Below are 23,519 nucleotides of genomic sequence, written 5' to 3'. Positions count from 1 at the left end.
AGATTTAATCTGGATCCCAACAATTTTTTCAGTTTAATAGTAGATTTTCATGTCAAATTTTGTCAAATGCCTTTTAGAAGTCTAGGTTCACCATAAAAACAGTGGATGTCCAAAGGGACCTAGGGGTTCAGGTATACAGATCATTGAAGTGTCATGAACAGGTGCAGAAAATAATCAATGAGGCTAATGGAATGCTGGTCTTTATATCAAGAGGACTAGAGTACAAGGGGGCAGAAGTTATGCTGCAGCTATACAAAACCCTGGTTAGACCGCACCTGGAGTACTGTGAGCAGTTCTGGGCACCACACCTTCGGAAGGACATATTGGCCTTGGAGGGAGTGCAGCGTAGGTTTACTAGAATGATACCTGGACTTCAAGGGTTAAGTTACGAGGAGAGATTACACAAATTGGGGTTGTATTCTCTGGAGTTTCAAAGGTTAAGGGTGATCTGATCGAAGTTTATAAGATATTAAGGGGAACAGATAGGGTGGATAGAGAGAAACTATTTCCGCTGGTTGGGGATTTTAGGAGTAGGGGGCACAGTCTAAAAATTAGAGCCAGACCTTTCAGGAGTGAGATTAGAAAACATTTCTACACACAAAGGGTGGCAGAAGTTTGGAACTCTCTTCCGCAAACGGCAATTGATACTAGCTCAATTGCTAAATTTAAATCTGAGATAGATAGCTTTTTGGCAACCAAAGGTATTAAGGGATATGGGCCAAAGGCGGGTATATGGCGTTAGATCACAGATCAGCCATGATCTTATCAAATGGTGGAGCAGGCACGAGGGGCTGAATGGCCTACTCCTGTTCCTATGTTCCTATATCTCTGGGTTTTCACTTCCACAAAGAAGTCCAAGAGATTGGTCAGGCAGGATTTACCTCTTCTGAAGCCATAACTGACTGCTGTTTACTAGGTTATTGTTGTACAGGTAATCCTCAAGTTTACTTCTGATAATTGATTCCAGAGGAAGTGATGCTTTAGTTGTATAGAGCCTTAATCAGGCCCCAATTGGAATTTGTGTTCAGTTTTGGGCACCGAACCTCGGGAAAGATATATTGGCCTTGAAAGGGGTACAGCGCAGATTCACCAGGGCTTAAAGAATTAAATTATGAGCACAGGCTTGTATTCCCCTGAGTTTAGAAGGTTGAGAGGTGACCTAATCGTAGTATTTAAAATGATAAAGGGGATTCGTTAAAGTACATACGGAAACACTTTTTTCCTCTGGTGGGAGAATTCAGAACAAGGGGGCATAATCTTAAAATAATCAGAGCTGGGCCATTTAGAAGTGAAATCAGAAGGCACTTTTTCCACACAAAGGATAGTGGAAATCTCCCCCAAAAGGCAGTGGATACCGGGTCTGTAAAATGTGAACAGCTATGGATAATATTGCATAATTTGTATCTCTAGCCTTTGGTTTGGAAAATGCAGCAACCTTATTTAGAATTTAATATTACCTTCAAGCCACGATGGAGCCTGGTCATAATCACTCCGAGGAACTCTTGTTTGCTCAGACATCCATCTCCATCCAAATCAAAGATCTTGAAGACAGTATCTAGAACATTATCAGACAGTTCTTGCCCTGTTACAACCTTCACAGCTCTCTTGAAGTGTCCTAAATTTAATTTGGAAAACATGCATGAAATTTAAACCAAGAGTTGTTACAAAATCATTGTAGCTACAACATTGGCATCTACCCGACAAAGTGGAAAATTGCCCAGGTATGTCCTGTCCACAAAAAGCAGGACAAATCCAATCCGGCCAATTACTGCTCCGTCAATCTATTCTCAATCATCAGCAAAGTGATGGAAGGTGTCGTCGACAGTGCTATCACGCGGCACTTACTCACCAATAACCTGCTCACCGATGCTCAGTTTGGGTTCCGCCAGGACCACTCGGCTCCAGAACTCATTACAGCCTTGGTCCAAACATAGACAAAAGAGCTGAATTCCAGAGGTGAAGTGAGAGTGACTGCCCTTGACATCAAGGCAGCATTTGACAGAGTGTGGCACCAAGGAGCCCTAGTAAAATTGAAGTCAATAGGAATCAGGGGGAAAACTCTCCAGTGGCTGGAGTCATACCTAGCACAAAGGAAGATGGTAGTGGTTGTTGGAGGCCAATCATCTCAGTCTCAGGACATTGCTGCAGGAGTTTCTCAAGGCAGTGTCCTAGGCCCAACCATCCTCAGCTTTATCAATGACCTTCCCTCTATCATAAGGTCAGAAATGGGGATGTTTGCTGATGATTGCAGTGTTCAGTTCCATTTGCAACCCCTCAGATAATGAAGCAGTCTGTGCTGCATGCAGCAAGACCTGGACAACATCCAGGCTTGGGCTTATAAGTGGCAAGTAACATTCGCGCCAGACAAGTGCCAGGCAATGACCATCTCCAACAAGAGAGGATCTAACCACCTCCCCTTGACATGATGTCCACATCATGACATTTAACGGCATTACCATTGCTGAATCCCCCACCATCAACATCCTGGGGGGTCACCATTGACCAGAAACTTAACTGGACCAACCACATAAATACTGTGGCTACAAGAGCAGGTCAGAGGCTGGGTATTCTGTAGCGAGTGACTCACCTCCTGACTCCCCAAAGCCTTTCCACCATCCACAAGGCACAAGTCAGGAGTGTGATGGAATACTCTTCACTTGCCTGGATGAGAGCAGCTCCAACAACACTCATGAAGCTCGACACCATCCACTGGTGCCTGCTTGATTGGCACCCCATCCACCACCTTAAACTTTCACTCCCTCCATCACTGGCGCACTGTGGCTGCAGTGTGTACCATCCACAGGATGCACTGCAGCAACTCACTAAGGCTTCTTTGACATCCCTCCCAAACCCATGACCTCTATCACCTAGAAGGACCAGGGCAGCAGGTGCATGGGAACAACACCACATGCACGTTCCCCTCCAAATCACACACCTTCCTGACTTGGAAATATATTGCCGTTCCTTTATCGTTGCTGGCTCAAAATCCTGGAACTCCCTACCTAACAGCACTGTGGGAGAACCTTCACCACATGGACTGCAGCGGTTCAAGGCAGCAGCTTACCACCACCTTCTCAAGGGCAGTTAGGGATGGGTAATAAATGCTGGCCTTGCCAGCGATGCCCACATCCCATGAACGAATAGAAAAAAATTTTTAAAACATCCAGGATACAGAAGATACTTTTCCTCACACAAGTAATTCATTGTTTGAAAGGTTGCCGTAGATTTATGTAGTATTTACTTTTTGTCTACTTAAAACATGTTAAATGGATGTACAGGAGCAAAATTTAATGTTTAAATTGTTCTAAATCATTTGCAATATAAATGATTTGCTGTGACTACAGACCTTTGGTCATTGCTCCTCCACTATAAGTCGGGATGTGGAGATGCCGGTGATGGACTGGGGTGGACAAATGTAAGGAATCTTACAACACCAGGTTATAGTCCAACAAATTTATTTTAAAATCACAAGCTTTCGGAGATTATCTCCTTCGTCAGATGATTGAATGAAAAGGTTCTCAAATCGCATATCTTATACGATGTTGGGACAGCATCACACCAATCAAAAGGTGTCGTTGTTATTCAAACAGGCCAGTCACGGAGAACAGCACGTCCCAGTACATTCGATATACATTGTGTCTTTTACACAGGCAGGCAGAAAGAAACTTAAAATGGCAGAGAGAGAGAGAGAGAGAATTTTAAAAAACATATAAATTTTTTCCCCCTTTTTGCTGGTGGGGTTACGTGTAGCGTGACATGAACCCAAGATCCCGGTTGAGGCCGTCCTCATGGGTGCGGAACTTGGCTATCAACTTCTGCTCGACGATTTTGCGTTGTCGTGTGTCTCGAAGGCCGCCTTGGAGAACGCTTACCCGAAGATCGGTGGCTGAATGTCCTTGACTGCTAAAGTGTTCCCCGACTGGGAGGGAACCCTCCTGTTTGGCGATTGTTGCGCGGTGTCCGTTCATCCGTTGTCGCAGCGTCTGCATGGTCTCGCCAATGTACCATGCTCCGGGGCATCCTTTCCTGCAACGTATGAGGTAAACAACGTTGGCCGAGTCACAGGAGTATGAACCATGTACCTGGTGGGTGGTGTCCTCTCGTGTGATGGTGGTATCCGTGTCGATGATCTGGCATGTCTTGCAGAGGTTGCCGTGGCAGGGTTGTGTGGTGTCGTGGACGCTGTTCTCCTAAAAACTGGGTAACTTGCTGCGAACGATGGTCTGTTTGAGGTTGGGTGGCTGTTTAAAGGCGAGCAGTGGAGGCGTGGGGATGGCCTTAGCGAGGTGTTCGTCGTCATCGATGACATGTTGAAGGCTGCGGAGAACATGGTGTAGTTTCTCCGCTCCAGGGAAGTACTGGACGACGAAGGGTACTCTGTTGGTTGCGTCCCGTGTTTGTCTTCTCAGGACACAGCAGACCAGCTACGATATACCGCCAAACAGACGAGGCAACGGAACTACACTGCCTACATGAAAACCAAGAGCAGGAAGCTTGAGAAACTCGGCATCACCACCAGCAACGACCAAGCCTCCCCCGGTACCACGGTTACAACCACAGGGAAGTCTATCATCAATTTGTCCGACCACACCCTTCAACCAGACGAAATCGAGGTTCTCAGCCGAGGGCTCAATTTCTGCCCCACCACCAAAATGGACCGCATCGGTCTCGCGGCGGACACAGAGGAATTCATCAGGAGAATGAGGCTCCGGGAATTTTACCACAAACCCCAAGATTTCAACAGTGAACCCAATGAGACAATCAATGATCCAGAACAGCAGACAGAGGGATCCACGGTACAGCAACCGAAGAGGAAAGAGTCAAACTGGACTCCTTCGGAGGGTCGCTACCCTCAGCTTGACATGTATGCCCAAGCTGTCAGGAAATGCGTCAATGCCAGATTCATCAGGCGCACTCAGAAGACAGTCCAGAATGTCACCCGAGCACAACGCAACGCCATCAACGCTCTCAAGACCAACCGAAACATCGTCATCAAACCAGCGGACAAAGGAGGAGCCATTGTCATACAGAACAGAACGGACTATTGCAAAGAAGCATACCGACAACTGGACAACCAGGAACACTACAGACGGTTACCCGCAGATCCGACCAAAGAACACACCCACCAGCTCAACAAACTGATCAAGACCTTCGATCCAGACCTTCAAAGCATCCTACGCACTCTCATCCCACGTACTCCCCGCGTGGGAGACTTCTACTGCCTCCCAAAGATACACAAAGCCAACACACCCGGACGTCCTATCGTATCAGGCAATGGAACCCTGTGTGAGAACCTCTCTGGATACGTCGAGGGCATCCTGAAACCCATTGTACAGGGAACCCCCAGCTTCTGTCGCGACACTACAGACTTCCTACAAAAACTCAGCACCCACGGACCAGTTGAACCAGGAACACTTCTCACCACGATGGACGTCTCGGCACTATACACCAGTATCCCCCACGATGACGGCATCGCTGCAACAGCCTCAGTACTCAACACCAACAACAGCCAATCTCCAGACGCCATCCTACAACTCATCCGCTTCATCCTGGATCACAATGTCTTCACCTTCAATAACCAGTTCTTTACCCAAACACACGGAACAGCCATGGGGACCAAATTCGCACCCCAATACGCCAACATTTTCATGCACAAGTTCGAGCACGACTTCTTCACTGCACAGGACCTCCAACCAACACTATACACCAGATACATCGACGACATTTTCTTCCTATGGACCCACGGCGAAGAATCACTGAAGAGACTACACGATAACATCAACAAGTTCCATCCCACCATCAAACTCACCATGGACTACTCCTCAGAATCGGTTTCTTTCTTGGACACACAAATCTCCATCAAAGACGGGCACCTCAGCACCTCACTCTACCGCAAGCCCACGGACAACCTCACGATGCTCCACTTTTCCAGCTTCCACCCCAACCACGTCAAAGAGGCCATCCCCTATGGACAGGCCCTACGAATACACAGGATCTGCTCAGACGAGGAGGAACGCGATGGACACCTACAGACGCTGAAAGACGCCCTCGTAAGAACGGGATATGACGCTCGACTTGTCGATCGACAGTTCCGACGGGCCACAGCGAAGAATCGCATAGACCTCCTCAGAAGACAAACACGGGACGCAACCAACAGAGTACCCTTCGTCGTCCAGTACTTCCCTGGAGCGGAGAAACTACACCATGTTCTCCGCAGCCTTCAACATGTCATCGATGACGACGAACACCTCGCTAAGGCCATCCCCACGCCTCCACTGCTCGCCTTTAAACAGCCACCCAACCTCAAACAGACCATCGTTCGCAGCAAGTTACCCAGTTTTCAGGAGAACAGCGTCCACGACACCACACAACCCTGCCACGGCAACCTCTGCAAGACATGCCAGATCATCGACACGGATACCACCATCACACGAGAGGACACCACCCACCAGGTACATGGTTCATACTCCTGTGACTCGGCCAACGTTGTTTACCTCATACGTTGCAGGAAAGGATGCCCCGGAGCATGGTACATTGGCGAGACCATGCAGACGCTGCGACAACGGATGAACGGACACCGCGCAACAATCGCCAAACAGGAGGGTTCCCTCCCAGTCGGGGAACACTTTAGCAGTCAAGGACATTCAGCCACCGATCTTCGGGTAAGCGTTCTCCAAGGCGGCCTTCGAGACACACGACAACGCAAAATCGTCGAGCAGAAGTTGATAGCCAAGTTCCGCACCCATGAGGACGGCCTCAACCGGGATCTTGGGTTCATGTCACGCTACACGTAACCCCACCAGCAAAAAGGGGGAAAAAATTTATATGTTTTTTAAAATTCTCTCTCTCTCTCTCTCTCTCTGCCATTTTAAGTTTCTTTCTGCCTGCCTGTGTAAAAGACACAATGTATATCGAATGTACTGGGACGTGCTGTTCTCCGTGACTGGCCTGTTTGAATAACAACGACACCTTTTGATTGGTGTGATGCTGTCCCAACATCGTATAAGATATAAGTCGGGGCCCACCCAAATTTCCATTCCTAGCTATGCCACTGCTCCAGGAATGCAATGTCATCACTGAAGGCCTGTTTTACATGGAGCATTTGGTATCTCACTTTATGGTATTTCTCTAAAAGTTATATTTAGCTGCATTGGGAGTGAGTGTGAGGTATTACTTTGTTGGTTTTGCTTTTGTTGGTCACTTTGCATGTAATTTTTGCATTGTTTTATTTTCTTTTTTCACCTCTCAGCATTGAGGAGAGCTCTAATCTCAATTCAAACCTGCCACACTGGTTGCTTGCATTGCTCTGGGAATTCTTATCTTCAGGGAGCTAGGAAATGAGGTGGAGTTGCAAAGAAATGATGAGAGGGACTTTAGCCTGCACCTGAGATATGTTGCACACACCCAAGTTGCGGGTCCACAGAATCAGCTGGAGACACGTGTGCATGCCAGAGAAGTTGTGCCTATGCCACCTACGCTTCATCAGAGAGGCCTTTCTGCAGGCTAGGACTGGACTCTTAATGTGCCATGCTGTTGTATAAGCAAAAAACTAGTCTTGAGTTGCAGGAAATTCAATGAGCACCACAATGACTGGTATGTGCACAACCTGGGTGTCAGGAAGTGACTACAAATTGTGTAGCTAGACTGTTTCTCAAGGCCTTGAGGGTTGTACCTGAATGTTCAGCATGTGACCTTTTGGACATAATAAATACTAGGGCACATTTTCCAAGATCAATGCAGTTTACACCTGAATGGTTAGAAACAGGAGTTATGCTCACCCGAAGAGAAATGTACTGTTTGCATGTAATCTTTTGTGGTCAGCTTATTAGCATTATTATGCAAAGCTTCAGGTGCAGATTGGGACATGTGCAGGGAGCACATTAGTGTTGGGAAAGGAAAATTATGGTGCAGGTTAAATTTAAAGAAATGCAGAGAACTAAAAGTGTCAGAATAGGGCGACAAAAATTCTTTAATCCACTGGCAGCCTTTGTCAAGGCTGCAGAGGGAAAGAACTAAGAAGTGACAGAAAAAAATAAAGTGAAAGGAAACCTAAGGTGCAGGTATGAGTCTTTAGGGAAGTGACAGAGTAGCCCAGTTTGGTGGCTGCTGAAGTGGAGGTGATGCTGCATGAGGAAATTGCATGGAAAGTGGCCATCTTTGCCACTCCATGGCCCCACCCTAGGTCAGCATTGCAACATGTTTGGAAGGAGATAGAGGTTGGAGGCCACAGGTTGTGCCAGTCCAATGTTGCAGCTGTTTTTACAGCAGATGGCATAGCTCAATATCTGGCTCCTTGATGACCTGGACCCTGTGAAAATAGTTCCCCATGGTTGCTGTCAGATAGGCATGCCAGGGTTTGCAGATATGGTTATTAGCTTTTTGGTCGGTACAGCTAATCAAGCTATGCTGGCTGTTGATCACTCTGGCCGGCCTTTATCAAGCAGTTTCACTGGAAGTATAGCATAGTGTGATCAGGGGGCTTTTGATAAAGCATCCTGCATTATTGTTAGTCAGGCATTCACGTATCTTAGCTGTGCCATTGGGTCTCTTGTTCCACTTCCTTCGGGAATAGGGGTCTGCATATGTATGAATCTTTTCAAAAGTGGTGTATTGCCCCTTTGTCTGTAGATGCAGGTGTGCAGGTACTGGGGGGATGTTGTTCGACCTAAGCACCTCTCGTGCACATAACCTGCCTAGCATTCTTCTAACTAGTTCAGCTTGTCTTCCTCTAAAAACTCAGATGGGGGATTTCCATTGGGAACCTGGTTGGAGGCAAGAAATGATGGTGATGGCAAAAGAAATGACAGGGCAGTACATTTGTAACAATGGCTCATCAGAACCTAAGTGTCTAAGATAAACAGTCAATGAATTGCTGAACTACAGTTGCCTTAACATTACTGTGACCTTTAAATGAACTGCCATGTATTTACCATGACCTGCCAACTCTTGCGTCCATTTGATATGGATGTAATTATGAGTGGAGGTCCTGCGTGCAATAATATTGGGAAATATGTGCAGGATTTTATGTCCACATTTTAACATTTAAATAAAGATCCTTCCTGCTTTAGGCAGCCACTTCTTGGCCTTGATTTTTGCATGCTGGAAATTAACGAATGATGCCAAGTGAGTGGAGATCTGGTGTGACGGATCTCCACCTTTTTCTGATCAGGTTTGCCCCATTTGCTCAAGCAGTTTGGACAAAACTGATTGGAAAATACCACCTATTATGTCTTCAGTTTTGTATCATGAACATGTTACAAGTGTAACATTTTGTGCTGGATTTACCCATATTTGGGCAGACATATCAAATTAGACATTAATGATGGAAAATATTATCTGGCATTAATCCTGTCAATAACAGCTTAGCAATACTGGGCGTCAGGAACCCTAGTGTGTCCAGTGTTGCCCAGACCGCAGAAAGCTTTGTCACTGATAGTGGAACAGAGATAAAGAGAGGGGCTGAATGACCTACTTCTGGTTCCTATGTTCCTATGATGCAAAGGCCAAAATCAGAACAGCAGTTTCTCACCTTTCTTCCTCTCCTAAAAGCGTTGGGTGCCAGTTGCCCTCTGGTATTTCACCCATTGCTTTTGTCTGAGGCTGAGCCTGAACAGTAAATTCTAGAAGGCTATCTGACCGGTGGGACAAAAGTCAAGCCTCAGCTCACCCAGTAATCCACACTTGCACTTCCATCTAGCTGCAAAGGCTATATGTGGTAGAATTGTCTGCTGACCATTTTTTGTCCAGGGCCACACATAAAGAATGACTCACTGGGGCAAGGTACTGGAGGAAGTATTCTTGCATGTTCAGGACAGCAGGATGAAGGAAGAGGATCGATTGGAGGGGGTAAAATCAACACAAATGATCATAATGGGAATTTGGATCTCATGTGACTTGAGGTGACCCGACCCCAGCATATTCTTTCATTTTTGTTACTGTTGGAATCAAAAATGTCTTATCACTCAAAATGCCTTTCTGATTTCATAATAATATGAAATATTGCACATACATACCTATTCCAACAGGACGATTGGCTGTAGTGAACATATTCATGGTGATAGCAAAATCCTCAAGATGATTCATAAACTGGCAAAAAGCCCTGAATTCTTCAAAGGAAATGCTCTGGAACATAACAGAATTAACTAGTATTAAGGACAGATTCCATGTGAAATGTATGAGAGAGAGTGAGATAGGAGAGGAGAGAGAGAGAGAAAGAGAGAGAGAGAGAGAAAGAGCGAGATATTGAGATTTTTAGACTATGGAACTGGGTCAGGGGGATGTTCCCTTGCTTCCATCCCAATGACGGTCGCTCGCATCACGGGGGACAAATCTGGGGCACCTGCCCGCTAGGTATGCCATATATTGTGACACGTGGCTAGATTGGAGCTTGTACCAGGTATGCCGCTGCCAAGGATATGCCTGGTCCCTTTGAGGTCCTAAGTCGCAGGAACTCCCAAACATAGGATGTCTCCACCCAGGCTCCTCCCCCTCTTATGTTGCTGGCCATGTTTGGGGTGAGCAGAAAGCTCCAGCCCCACAATACAATCCAGAAACTGGAACGCAAGGTGGGAACATGGTATACCCGGGTCCTGGCCTAGTCGCCAACTGTTCTGGCAGACGTCCACTGAAGTTATAGCGGGAGTACATCAGAACGGGTTTGGATTTTTGGCCCCTATATGTCTAAAAAAAAATTTGATATGAAATGCAAGCAAATGTGTCTGAAACAGAAGGTCAATCAGCAGGCGTCAATTAGAACTTTACACAAGCCAGGAAGACAGAAGCTACTCTAATTAAACAGTCCCACCCCTTCTAACAGCTATTTGGAGACTGTCCATTGTAATATCTGTGGAGGATTATATTTTGTAACAGTGTAAAAGATGTTGCCAGGACAGAGGAGGCAAACAACAAATTAGTAGTTGATGAGAATTATAGAAAATACGAACTTGGATCTATATAGCACCTTTCACAACCTCAGGACGTCCCAAATTATTATAATACTTCCAAATTAAATTTTCTTTATACTAACATATGAAACAAGGATTACTTGTGGTGTAATTAACTAGCCTACCTCCTCTGTCCTGACTATGTATCATTACACTATTAAAAAACATAATCCTCCACAGATATTCCAATGGATAATCTCCAGATTGGTTAACACTGGATAATGCACACAAATTCCACATAGACGGGTCTGAAATTCCTAAACGGGATGAAGGAAATATATTTGGTAGTCAGGGAATATGCTGAAATTAACAGAAGAGTTGATTTAGCTTTGAAATGATGGGAAGTCTGAGTTGATCTAGGTGAAAATCTGTATCACCAAGAGAAGGAAACTAATAATTGGGAATTGTAACAAGTTAGTAGGGCAAGAGAAAGAAATTGATATTAAGTTATTTGATTAAATAAAAATAGGTTTGGAGTTATTTGATCAACTGAAAAAGGTATAGGGAAAAGGAGGCTGATAATTATGGGGATTTTTATTACTCTAATTTACAGTAGAATAGTGGCAGGGATGATTCAAAAGGGTGAGGTGAGTTTATGACACCAGTGCAGGACTGTTTCTCAACACAGCAAGTTACGAACAAGGATTACAGAAGAGGTCACATTTGATTTAGAATCAGTCAGTGTGAGGGATTGGGAAATTTAGAGGGAGGGCAACACTGGTCTGACCATCATCATTAAATCTGATAATGTGGCACACAGAATCTATTTGTAATAAAATTATTAAAAACAGCTTCAGAATTCTGTTATAATGTAATAAGAACTGAAAGTAGAAGAATAAATTCAGAAATATATTAGAAGGGAAGGGGAAACACCAAACAAAAATTCAATAATTATGGTTAAAATTTAAGCTTGTAGCTACCGTGATGACTTAGCAAGTTTATCCAGTAAGATACCCAGCCATACAATTCAGAAAAGTCCCAGGTTTAATCCCAGGTCTGTGCTGAGTTACTTGAACTCAGCCACAAAGGTTTTTGAGTGCTCCAATTGGCCTAAGTGCCACTGGATTAGGGATGGGGAATAAAAACCTGCCAATGCTCTTAAATGCTCCCTAAGTGCACCCTGCTGGATGTGCACGTGTGAAAATGTTGTTGTTGGAAAGATTGGAATCGGAAGTGATGCCCTCTGTGATCGTTTAGCCTGCCCAGATTCACCGTCTAGGTTCACACATGAATAATGTACTGGGCTGCTACTGTACCCTTGAATCCATACCTCAGCTTGAAGCCAACGCCTTCAAGAGAGGAAGGTAAGTGGTGAAAATAAAATTGTTTACTGAGTTTTGCTTTAACAGTGAACATTACAAAGAAAGAGAGTACTCTAATACTGATGTTATTGTGAATGTCTTCTCAAGTCTCCAGATGTGACTGGCTGCCATCTTGAAAATTCTTCTAACAGCAATTAGGTATAAAATTCATGTGGGCATTTTGGCTATAAATACAGTACCAGTCCTTTCATCAGTAAATTATGGAACAAGAAGGAATACTTCCTTCCATGACATCCTAAAAATAGTCCAAAGTTTAATTTTGTGAGACACTGTATGAAGAAGAAGAAAAATAACTGACAACTATACATCCGACAGGATTATGAAACTCCGGTTGTATAAATGCAAATTTCTCTTGTCTTAGATGGTAATGTTACAAGCTCCTATTACATAGATGGATATTTATATGCAGCTCTTTTATCCATTGTGATTCACTGCATATAACAACATTCCAGCAAGGTCTGAGATGAAATCAGCTAAAAGATTAATTCAGACTGACGGAAGAGGTATTTTTAACATTGCCATTTAGAGAAGTACCCAGCCCGAGTGACTATCTTGATATTAGGTAAATACTAACCTCTCCTGGAGGGATTCTCATCCTTGCATTTTTCCAGTATATAGCACGGTTTTGCTCTTCAGTGAAGTGGAGCAGCCATGCTGCAAACTCCTCTCTCCTCATGGTTTTCATGCCTCGAGAGAACTCTCTAAATTCAATCTCCTGCACCTCTGTTTGCAGATCTTTCATAAATCTAAAAATGGAAAGGCACAGCAGAGATCAAAGCTGTTAAAAAGTCAAAGTCCAGCCCAACTGCCTGTTTGAAAGACGTTCTTACCTCAATCAGAAAGTACTGTAATTTTTATCATTAGCATGCATTTAGCATCTGAAAATAGGCTTGAAACTTCGGTGCATGGTTTAACTCGTGACATTACAGACCCAATTCTGCGAGTCTGATAAAAATGGAGTTAGTTGGGCCATGATGTGGGCTTTTGGCGTCGAAGGTTGCCCTAGCAAATACGGTGTTTGACACTTGCTTGTTACATGTGTGCATTGCAGACTGCCTGATGTGGCAGATGTCCCTTGGAACAGCTGAAAGGATCCAGTAGTATGAAAATTTCATGCTGGGGTAACATTTACTTCTACAGGAAGAACTGTCCCAGTTTCAGATAGTGCCTGCATCAGATGGTAGAACTCTGGAGATGGTGATGACAGGTCTGCTCTGACGTTTAGGTGCATGCAGGGGTGTAAAATTGAGAGTCCCTGGGGTAGTGGCAGGTGTGAATAAAATGCCCCAGGTGTTGCTGCACCCACATTTGTTGGCTCTTCATGAACTGGAGCTTTAAAGCATTTGCTGAGATTTTTGAGGATTACAGCATCTACGCCAAAATGAACACAGTAGTAAAGGATGCAAATTGAAAATTATGTTGAAAAAGGAAAAGCTTTGCTTTCATATCAATTATTATTAGAGAATACTAAAAATTGAAAGTTATTTTTCACTACAAAAACCTGGAAAACATTCCATGATGGAGAATAAAAGGTTGAGCATGTAAATTGTTAATTATAAATACAAATGGCATATAAGATATGTAAGGAATCAAAACTATTCTATAAACCACAGGGAACATTAGTAAAGCTGTTTCAGTTGATTCAAGGCTGAATTTACCAGTGCAAAATGCTGGTGAAGGAAGGTCAGAGTTTGTATTTTGTTCTTTATCTCAGTGCAAGCTGAGTATGTTCTAATCATAAGTTAACAAAACACTTCTAACAACTGAAGGAATAGACTGCCACCTAGCATAGTGAATGCAGATTTGACTGAAGTATATTTGAGACAGATTCTTGATTTAACAGGAAGTACAACTAACATTTATATTGTGCTTTTTAAGTGAAAAAAGGTCCCAAGGTGCTTTTTGCGTGAGCAGTGATTACTGAGCAGGAAGGAGGTAGTAGTTAGAGGAGGTGAACAAAAGGATGATCAAAGGTATAAGTTTTGAGGAAGCTTTTGAAGGAGTAAATAGAGGTAGCAAGGTGGAGGGTTTAGAAAGTAAATTGTAGAGTGTAATGGCATGCTGCTTGAAAGCCTTGCTATCACTAGTGACTGAAGGGATTAGAAGGATATGGGCATGGCTTGAAGCAAGTGCCTTCTGTATACAGATCTAAATGACAAGGTGAGCCAATAGCCCAAATGGCCTTTTCCAGTTTCTATCGTCTTATGTCTTACTATGCCCTTGCCTCACTTTTGCTTATACTGCATTACACATCTTGGGATGTTTAAAAATTTGTTTCATTTGGCAATTTGCATGATGTTTTATTGTTTCTGGGCCTGATTCTACATTTATTTATAACCTCACTGTCTTACTCAAGGGCACAATTAAACACCCATTTATTTTTTTGTGTTATTGTTAAGAAGCTTGGCAGAGGCAGTGAGAAACACTTATGAACAGAAACAATGTCAGCACTTAGAAATTTATTGAGATGCTTTGAAAAAGGCAGACAAACACAAAGCACTGAAGTCATATTAAAAATCTACAAGGGCAGCCAAGAGGGCTAATGAAGAAAACAGTACTTCAAAGAGAGACGTCTGATGACATTCCTTTAACCATCTCGGATTGGCTTGCTTTCCTCAGATAAACAGTAGTGAGGCTGATACAAATATCATCAGTCTGCGTATTAGAGGAGCACAAAATTACAGAAACAAGACCTACAAGTGCTACCTCCCATTTTTGGTTTTACATTGGTCTGTAATGGTACTTGATCCATTGGGTACCAAATTATTTTGATAGTTGTAATTTGTATAATTTTATTACCTTCTGCTGCCTTTCCAGTTCCGTGGTATCCTCTTTCACCTGGCTTAGAGAAACTGGCAAATTACAGACATGCTCAACAACCATGGTTCAGGAAATGATGGTTAACTGTGTATTTGAATTTCTTCTTACAAATTCTATGTGATAACACCATCTGGGAGAGTGATCCTCAGGCAGCAAAGTAACTTCAATGCTAGTATTTAAAATATTGTTTGGATTGAGACAGAGAGTTATGTTGAAGCTACAGTAACTCTCATTTTCATGATATAAATATGGAGGTTTGCATTGCGTACTAGCACAACCTGCATTGCTGATTCTGTAAAGGACTGACAGCCTGGCCATATGTCTATGTTTAGCCAGGGTGGACGCTGGCAGGTAGGAGATCCTGGACTGTGCTGCATCCAGGAGCAGTCTGTCAAACAGGACTTTAATATTCAATCATGTTGTTGAGTGGATTGCATTTGCTTACAGAGACAGAGAGAACCACCGTTTTGAGGCAGTCATTCTAACTGTTTGGTTGAGAATCTGGAAGTGCTGCCCACAGTGGTATTTGAGCTCAAATGACATTCTAGATTGCAATTTGAGCCCAGGTGCTCTGAATAGGATGCCAATTACTCACAAGAATTATTTTGATACCTCCAGGTGGTTAGTACTGAGTTGAAAAAAATATAACTCAATAGTCTGAACTGGTATATTCTGGTACCAGTCTCTTACTACACACAGGAATTTTCAGGTCACAGAATCATTGTATCCAAAGATTATATTCCTGGGAGTGAGGTCATATGGTACCATTCAGATTTCTTCATAGTCATGGAGGCATCCAAATCTCTGCCCACGTTTATTCATCAAATTCCATCCTCTTTGGACTCTCACTGATCCTTGTTTTGATTAATTCCAGCAGCCAAGAATAAGTACATAGGGTATATTTTCAACTTGCCACCTGAGTGTAAAGTTGATGTTGCGGAGCGGTCGCCCATTATAGAAACCGCCTGATTTTCATTCCCATTGATTTGCTTGGATATTGAAAATCGGGCGGTTTCTATGACGGGCAGTCGATCAGCAACGCCAGTTTTAAGCCAGGGCGGCAAGCTGAAAATATATCCCCGTATATTTGGCAGGTGACAGCCTTACTGTTATTAGTTACTTACACTTTGTACTGTTTTTGGACACTGGTTTGGGGTGAGGTAGTGAATGATGCTCTTTAAGGCACTGCCAGGACAATCTGCTCTGCAATTCTATAAAAGTTTTAGTTAAAGTGCTTGTTGTAACACTATAAACTGATTGATATGACAAGAACATTCTAAAGATGGTTCAATCATGAAAATATTTGTTTAAAAATAATGCAGCAATTGATAATAAAAAGGATATTATTGGTCAAGCAAACTGGAAAGAACTATAACTGGGGACAGGTGTCTTGTATCTTCTTCTGTTTCAAATATGTCCAATTTTCCCTTAAAAGATGCAATGGTCTCCATCTCAACTACTCCCTGTCCCAAAGCATTCCAAGCACCAATATAAAGAAACTTCTCCTAACCCCTCTCCTCACTCTCTTAGTGACAAGTTTAAATTGATAACCCATCATCATTAATTCCCGAACCAGAAGAAATAGGGGGTTAAATTCGATAACCCCCGAAACTGGACGCTGGCATCGCGATCCGCGATTAACCCGCTCCTGGTGCTCCCACTGCAGGCAGCATGTGAGCTTTGTGCTGCCTGATCATTAACATGATTTCTCCCTGGAGCCAGCGCTGTTGAGAGGCTGCACGCGCAAGCAGGAGGCCCAAAATGGGGCCTGGCCAGCACTTGTCGAAGGCAGCCTGCATCTCTTAAAGGGGAGGTGCAAAGTCAATTGAGAGCAGTGTAGGATGGCAGGAAGGATTGCTGGACCGGCAAGAGAGTGCGCCCCAAGGTTCCCTGACGACGCACTGGAGGCCCTGGTGGAGGGAGTGGACGAAAGGAGGGCCATCATGTACCCGCAGGGTGGTAGGAGACCTTCCAGACACCAGCTGCGCAGGCAGTGGGAGGCTATGGCCGAGGCGGTGAATGCCAGGAGCACTGCACCATGAACGTGGGTGCAGTGCCGAGAAAAGTTCAATGATTTGACACGAGTGGACAAGGTGAGTGAATGCAAATATCAAGTGGCACATCCTACCAACTGTACCACTGCTCCACACACGACACCCCCCGTCACCCACCCACCAACAAACGCTGCCCAACTGTATACAATGCTGCACTTCGCATGTCACCCTCACATAGTACCACACTTGCAGGTCACACAACCACCACACACAGGCAGCTATTTGACCATGACAGGCACAATACCCAGCCACCTTGCAGGATACTCACTGACACACTTCCCTCTGTCTTGAAGGAGAAGGTGGCGGATAACAGCCGGCAGCAGGAGAGACCCGAGGGAGGACGAGCACGCTTATACGTCCACACGCCCCCTGGAGGAGACAGTGCTGTGGATCATTGGACGGGCCGTCGTTGCGGCCATGGCCACTGTCGGCGCTGGAGGTCCCGATGTAGGGGTCTCTGCATACCTAATGCTCCTTCTCGTTTCCACATCTCCTTCCTCCCACAATCCTTTCTGACTCATGTGCTGCAGATGGTGGCAGCACGCACGTCTTATTTGTTCCTCTTCCCATTGCACAACTCAATCTGTTGCCCTTTGTCATTGCAAATACCCAAGAACTGGAGCCGGTGCCGTCCGAGGAGGAGGAGAAGGAGGAGGAGGAGGAGGACACTGAAGTCGCACCATCACTTAATCTTACACTTGCATCCACCAGCTCAGATACTGACACTGCGTGTCCTTTAGAGGCGAGGTTGGAGGAGGGATATGCACATGGTGAGACACTGTGCACAAGTGCACAGGAGCCAGGACAGGGGGAAAGGATATCACAGGTGCCAGCTTGCCGCAGGGCAAGGTCGCACAATGGTTCTGCTGCCGAGGTGTCAGATGATGACTTCGATGGGCCAGGCTACAGAGGACGGCTGATGGGTATACACAACCAAATGCTTGGTGCACTGGAAAGCCTGCGCACAGTGACAAGGGGCATGGAAAAGTCAACCTCGAACTTGGCACAGGGCTTTGCGCAGAGCTTGGAGCCCATCCTTACCCACATGGAACAGGTGGTCACCTCCATCAGCACACCTGAGGAACCCACCATGACGCAACGTCTGATGGCTGATGTCGCGGCTTCCATTGCAGCAAAAACCGATGTGATCAAAGGTCTTCAAGCTTCGGTTGAAGCTCAGACTGTTGCAATGGAAGCTCAGCTTGCTGCTATCGTGGCTCTGGGGACCACTGTGGAACGGGGCTTCCAGGGCGTCACAGCACTCCAGCAATCTGTTCTCCAGCTGATCACCAGGATTGCTGAGGCGCTGCCCCGGGAGAATGGCAGTGGTGCCATGGCAGTCGAACCTGCTGTCCTCTCTCTGGACATGATGTGGAGATGCCGGTGATGGACTGGGGTTGACAAATGTAAGGAATCTTACATCACCAGGTTATAGTCCAACAGTTTTATTTGAAAATCACAAGCTTTCGGAGGCTTTCTCCTTCGTCAGGTGAAGTGTGGGATTCCATGAATGTTACCGCATTTATAGTCAGAGAACAATACCTGGTGATTACAGATAATCTTTCCAACTGCCCGTTGTCAAGGCAATCAAAGTGTTCAGACAGAGTGATGTTACCTACAGGACCACCGAATATACAAACGGCCAGAACAAAAGACAGAGAGAGACAGAGAGAGAGAGAGAGAGAAACATCCGAAAGGAAGAGAAAGACAGAGAATGACCCGTTGTATTAAAAACAGATAACTTTTTTTCGCTGGTGGGGTTACGTGTAGCGTGACATGAACCCAAGATCCCGGTTGAGGCCGTCCTCATGGGTGCGGAACTTGGCTATCAATTTCTGTTCGACGATTTTGCGTTGTCGTGTGTCTCGAAGGCCACCTTAGAGAACGCTTACCCGAAGATCGGTGGCTGAATGTCCTTGACTGCTGAAGTGTTCCCCGACTGGGAGGGAACCCTCCTGTCTGGCGATTGTTGCGCGGTGTCCGTTCATCCGTTGTCGCAGTGTCTGCATGGTCTGGACGACAGCATTTCTGTTCCCACCCCTGCCACTCCACCAGTGCCCTTGCTGTTACCGATCAGCTAGCCAGGCCACATTGCTGCAGCGATGCCAAGATGTGCAGTCTGAAGCCAGGCCCTCCTGGCCCAGAGCTGCTCAAGGTCGTGCTCCAAGGCCATCTGCACGTTCCTCTATTGAAGGTCACCAGCCTTCCACCACCCATGCTCAAGCTACTGGGGATCCACCTCGTAGGAGCACTAGGATAGGTGAAGGCACACGAACGACAGGCACTAAAGGAATGCACAAGGGTGAATAGTCTCCTTCTGTTTGCATCATTTCATTTGTTAATTTACAAATGTGACTTTGAATTTGCATTTGGTGGTGGTTTTTGTTTCTGTGATGAGCTGAGGGAGGAAGCAATGTGTCATCATATGGAGGGTGATTTCATGGTCATGTGGGAGAGGATGGGTGGGGAGTGTGGGACTGTTGGTGACTTGGGAGATGTCGTTCATGTTATTGATATTGCTCACAGATCAGGTGAGCACGCAGAGCCGTGGCGGACAGGGCCAGTGTACCTTGTTGCCCCCTTGCATCTTCCTTCACTTCCCCCTCCGTCTCCTCCCCCTCATCCTCAGCCTCTTCCGCCTCCTCTTCTTCCTCCTCTTTCTCTGGCTCAGGGTCTTGCCAGATAATTGGTGGCAAGGGCTGTTCCCTCACAATGGCGAGGTTGTGCAGCATGCAGCATACCACAACGAATCTTGACACCTGCTCCGCTGAGTGCTGCAGGGCTCTAACAGAATGGTCAAGGCAGCGGAAGCGTTATGGTATGCTCAATGATGTTGCGTGTGGCCGCATGGCTCTCGTTGTAGGCACCCTCTGCACATGTGCGTGGGTTCTTGACTGGGATCATGAGCCACCTCATGAAAGGATAGCCATTGTCACTCAGTAGCCAGCCTTTCACTTGCCGAGCCAGTTCAAAGATAGCTGGCACTTAGGACTGCCGCATAATGAAGGCATCGTGACTGCTGCCAGGGTAGTGGGCATTGTCCTCCATGTTGTACTGCGTGTGGTCACACACCAGCTGCACATTGAGGGAGTGGAATCCCTTCCTGTCCATTAAGATGGCTGAGTTGAGATGTGGAGCACGCATGGCAATATGCATGCAATCAATGGCACCCTGCACCATGGGGAAGCTTGCAATGCGAGCAAACCCTCGTGCTCGCTCGTTCTGCTTCTCTCTATCAAGAGAGAACATGACGAACCTTTTGCGCATCTCGTATAGTGCCTCTGTGATCTCGCTTATGCAGCAGTGCACTACACACTGAGATGTTGCACAGCTCGCCAGCAGAGGCCTGAAAGAACCTAGAGCCGTAGAAGTTCAGCGGCACAGTTACCTTGATAGCCACAGGCAATGCCGTCCTTGCCCTGCTGAGGCTGTAGTTGTGGCTGCAGCAGGTGACAGATCTCCATCACGACCTCTTTGGCGAACCTCAGCCGTCGGATGCCCTGATCCTCGCTCATCTGGAGGTAAGAATGATGTTCCCTTGAAGACCCGCATGGGATATGGCCTCATGCTCAGTTCCCTGTGCCCCATCCTTCTCCTTCTCCTCGTCCCTCACCTCGCAGCTTGACCTGCTCTGCGTGGCCTCTCTGCAAGCTCCTAGTCGTGATCTGTGCCCAGCACGAGCCCTAGCAGACCACCCATGGTTGCCAGGCATCTTGTTCAACACTGTTGTAAATTACACCAACCGTAAGGCAGTACCTGCCAAACCACTCTCAAATATGCTATAGCAACTCTCTGTAAGTATAGGAAGCTTCAACAAACATGTCCTATTCTACCAGCAGCCAGAAGCAATAATCCAGCAACTATCCTGCAACACCTGCATGATCCCTTTAAATAGAGCTGGTGGGGGTCCTCCAGGCACTCTAAGACATGCTCAGGTTTTCATGGTTAAGACAATGCGTTGAGTGGTGCATTAAGTGCCAAAATAGTGTCTATCATTTTAAATCAGCATTGCATACTGATCTAACACATATTCTCCCTACTTTACATGCTGCCAGCGTTCTTTATCTGCGCGTGCACAAAACCCTTTACTAAGATGGCGTCTGGTGCACACGTGCGCGCGCATTCCAGCGCCATTTTGGATCTTCAGGAGGCCGCTTAGCACCGAAACAACGGGTGCTACATGGCCGAATTTCTAGCCCACAGTCTTCCCCTTTTCACTCTATGAAAACCTTGCAAAATTTTTAAAATCTCAATTAAATCTCATCTTATCCTTCTCTGCTCTGGTGGAAGTAGTTCTGGTATCTCAAGTCTCTCCTCATAACTATAGTTTCCTGTATCCTGCATCCTGCATCATTCAGGTGAATCTATGCTGTAAATTCCCTATGGCTTTAACTGTAACAGTGGCCTAACCAATGGTTTTGGACAATTTTAACATTACTTCTTTATTTTTGATTCATTGCCCCCATTCATAAAACCCTAAAAGCTCTTGGACTTTTTTTTAATAGTTTTATCTACTTGCACTCATACTTTCAGGAAATTCTGTCTTTGACACCCTAGCTCTCTGTTCATCCACATACTTCAGTGTCTTTTCATGAAATGTATACTCCCATTCCTTGTTTTCCTCCACAAAATTAGCTCACACTTACATTAAATTGCATCTGCTACTCGCCTGTTCACTCTGCTAACCTGTTTATATTCTACAGTCCTCCTCGCTGTTTGCCAATTACCTCTACTTTTGCATCATCAACAACTTTTGATGTTGTGTTTCCTATGCCCAAGTCCAAACAATCTATATATACTGAGAACAAAAGTGGGCCCATTACTGACCACTGGGTTACACCAGTTCCAACCCTTCTTCAATCTGAGCAACACCCATTTACTCCAACTCTGTTTCCTGTCCATCAACATAAGAACATAAGAAATAGGAGCAGGAGTAGGCCATATGGCCCCTCGAGCCTGCTTCGCCATTCAATAAGATCACGGCTGATCTTCGACCTCAACTCCACTTTCCCGCCCGATCCCCATATCCCTTGATTCCCTTAGAGTCCAAAAATCTCTCAATCTCAGTCTTGAATGTACTCAATGACTGAGCATCCACAGCCCTCTGGGGTAGAGAATTCCAACTATTCACGAACCTCTGACTAAAGAAATTCCTCCTCATCTCAGTCAGAAATGTCCGACCCCTTATCCTGAGACTATGCCCCCTATTTCTAGACTCTCCAGCCAGGGGAATCATTCTTTCAGCATCTACCCTGTCAAGCTGTCTTAGAATCTTATATGTTTCAATGAGATCACCTCTCATTCTTCTGAACTCCAGAGAGTATAGGCCCATTCTACTCAATCTTTCCTCATAGGACAAGCCTCTCATCCCAGGAATCAATCTATCCATCTTGCTATATTTCATCTTAGAGCATAAAATCATAGATTCATAGAAAGGTTACAGCACAGAAGTAGACCATTCGGCCCATCGAGCCTGTGCCAGCTCTTTGTAAGAGCAATCTAATTAGACCCATTCCCTCGCTCTTTCCCCATTGCCCTGCAAAATAGAAGGGATTTTCGCCCCTTTTGTTTTACACGAGACGAAACTCGCCCTGGAGGTTCCTGAGGAGCAAGTTTCAACAAAATGTTATCAACCGGGATTGAACCGGTATATTTTGCATGTAAGGTGAATGTGATAACTGCTACACTACGGAAACCTCTTATGCCTGAATTTTTCTTACTCGACTCTTGTGAGACAAACCTATCAAATGCCTTCTCAAAACCATACACACTACATCTACTGCATTTCTTTTATCCATCCAATTTGTCATTTTTTCAAAAAAATTCTATTAAATTTGTCAGACATGATTTGCCTTTAACAAATTTGTGCTGGCTGTTCTTGATTAACCCATGCATGGAGCTCTTTAATTTTTGGCTTTGGTTTTGAACCAAAGCCAGTTGCTCGGATGAAACTCCTCTCTCTGCCAGGAGCAATGGATCTAAGTAAAATTATTTCAACATAATCTTAATCTAGTTTCCACTAGGCACAACTGCACATAGGAAAGGTCCATAATTTGACATTGCTCGCCACTAATTTGGCAATTTGACTCTAAAATGTCACAGGGGTCGATGATATGAGAAATGGAAACTGTCACGGTGTTCTTAGGAAGTTAAGAATAATGTGCATTACTGGACCAGTGCAGATGGAGCTTTACCTTCCTAACTGACCTTGAAATGCTCAGTATTAACACTAGAAGACAAAAGCAGTACATGTATAGAGGGATATGGGCCAAGTGCAGGAAATTGGGACTAGCTTAGTGGTATAAACTGGGCGACATGGACATGTTGGGCCGAAGGGCCTGTTTCCATGTTGTAACTTCTATGATTCTATGTGCTGCAAT

The 23,519-nt window shown here is 45.2% G+C and overlaps 1 protein-coding gene across 2 annotated transcripts in view; it reads right to left on the bottom strand.

The window, feature by feature from the left end:
- micu2 (mitochondrial calcium uptake 2) overlaps positions 1–23,519 on the bottom strand; it is a 440,913-nt gene that overhangs the window by 6,987 nt on the left and 410,407 nt on the right. For both annotated transcript variants that reach the window (XM_067986065.1, XM_067986066.1), the window contains 3 exons: positions 12,840–13,011; positions 10,014–10,122; positions 1,458–1,615 (listed from right to left, as the gene is read on the bottom strand). In XM_067986065.1, the coding sequence (XP_067842166.1) occupies positions 1,458–1,615; positions 10,014–10,122; positions 12,840–13,011 (439 nt within the window). The remainder of the gene's footprint in view (positions 1–1,457; positions 1,616–10,013; positions 10,123–12,839; positions 13,012–23,519) is intronic.

Source organism: Heptranchias perlo, chromosome 6 (genome assembly GCF_035084215.1).
Source record: "Heptranchias perlo isolate sHepPer1 chromosome 6, sHepPer1.hap1, whole genome shotgun sequence".
In the NCBI taxonomy this organism is placed as follows: domain Eukaryota; kingdom Metazoa; phylum Chordata; class Chondrichthyes; order Hexanchiformes; family Hexanchidae; genus Heptranchias; species Heptranchias perlo.
This window is presented reverse-complemented; position numbering and strand designations above follow the sequence as displayed.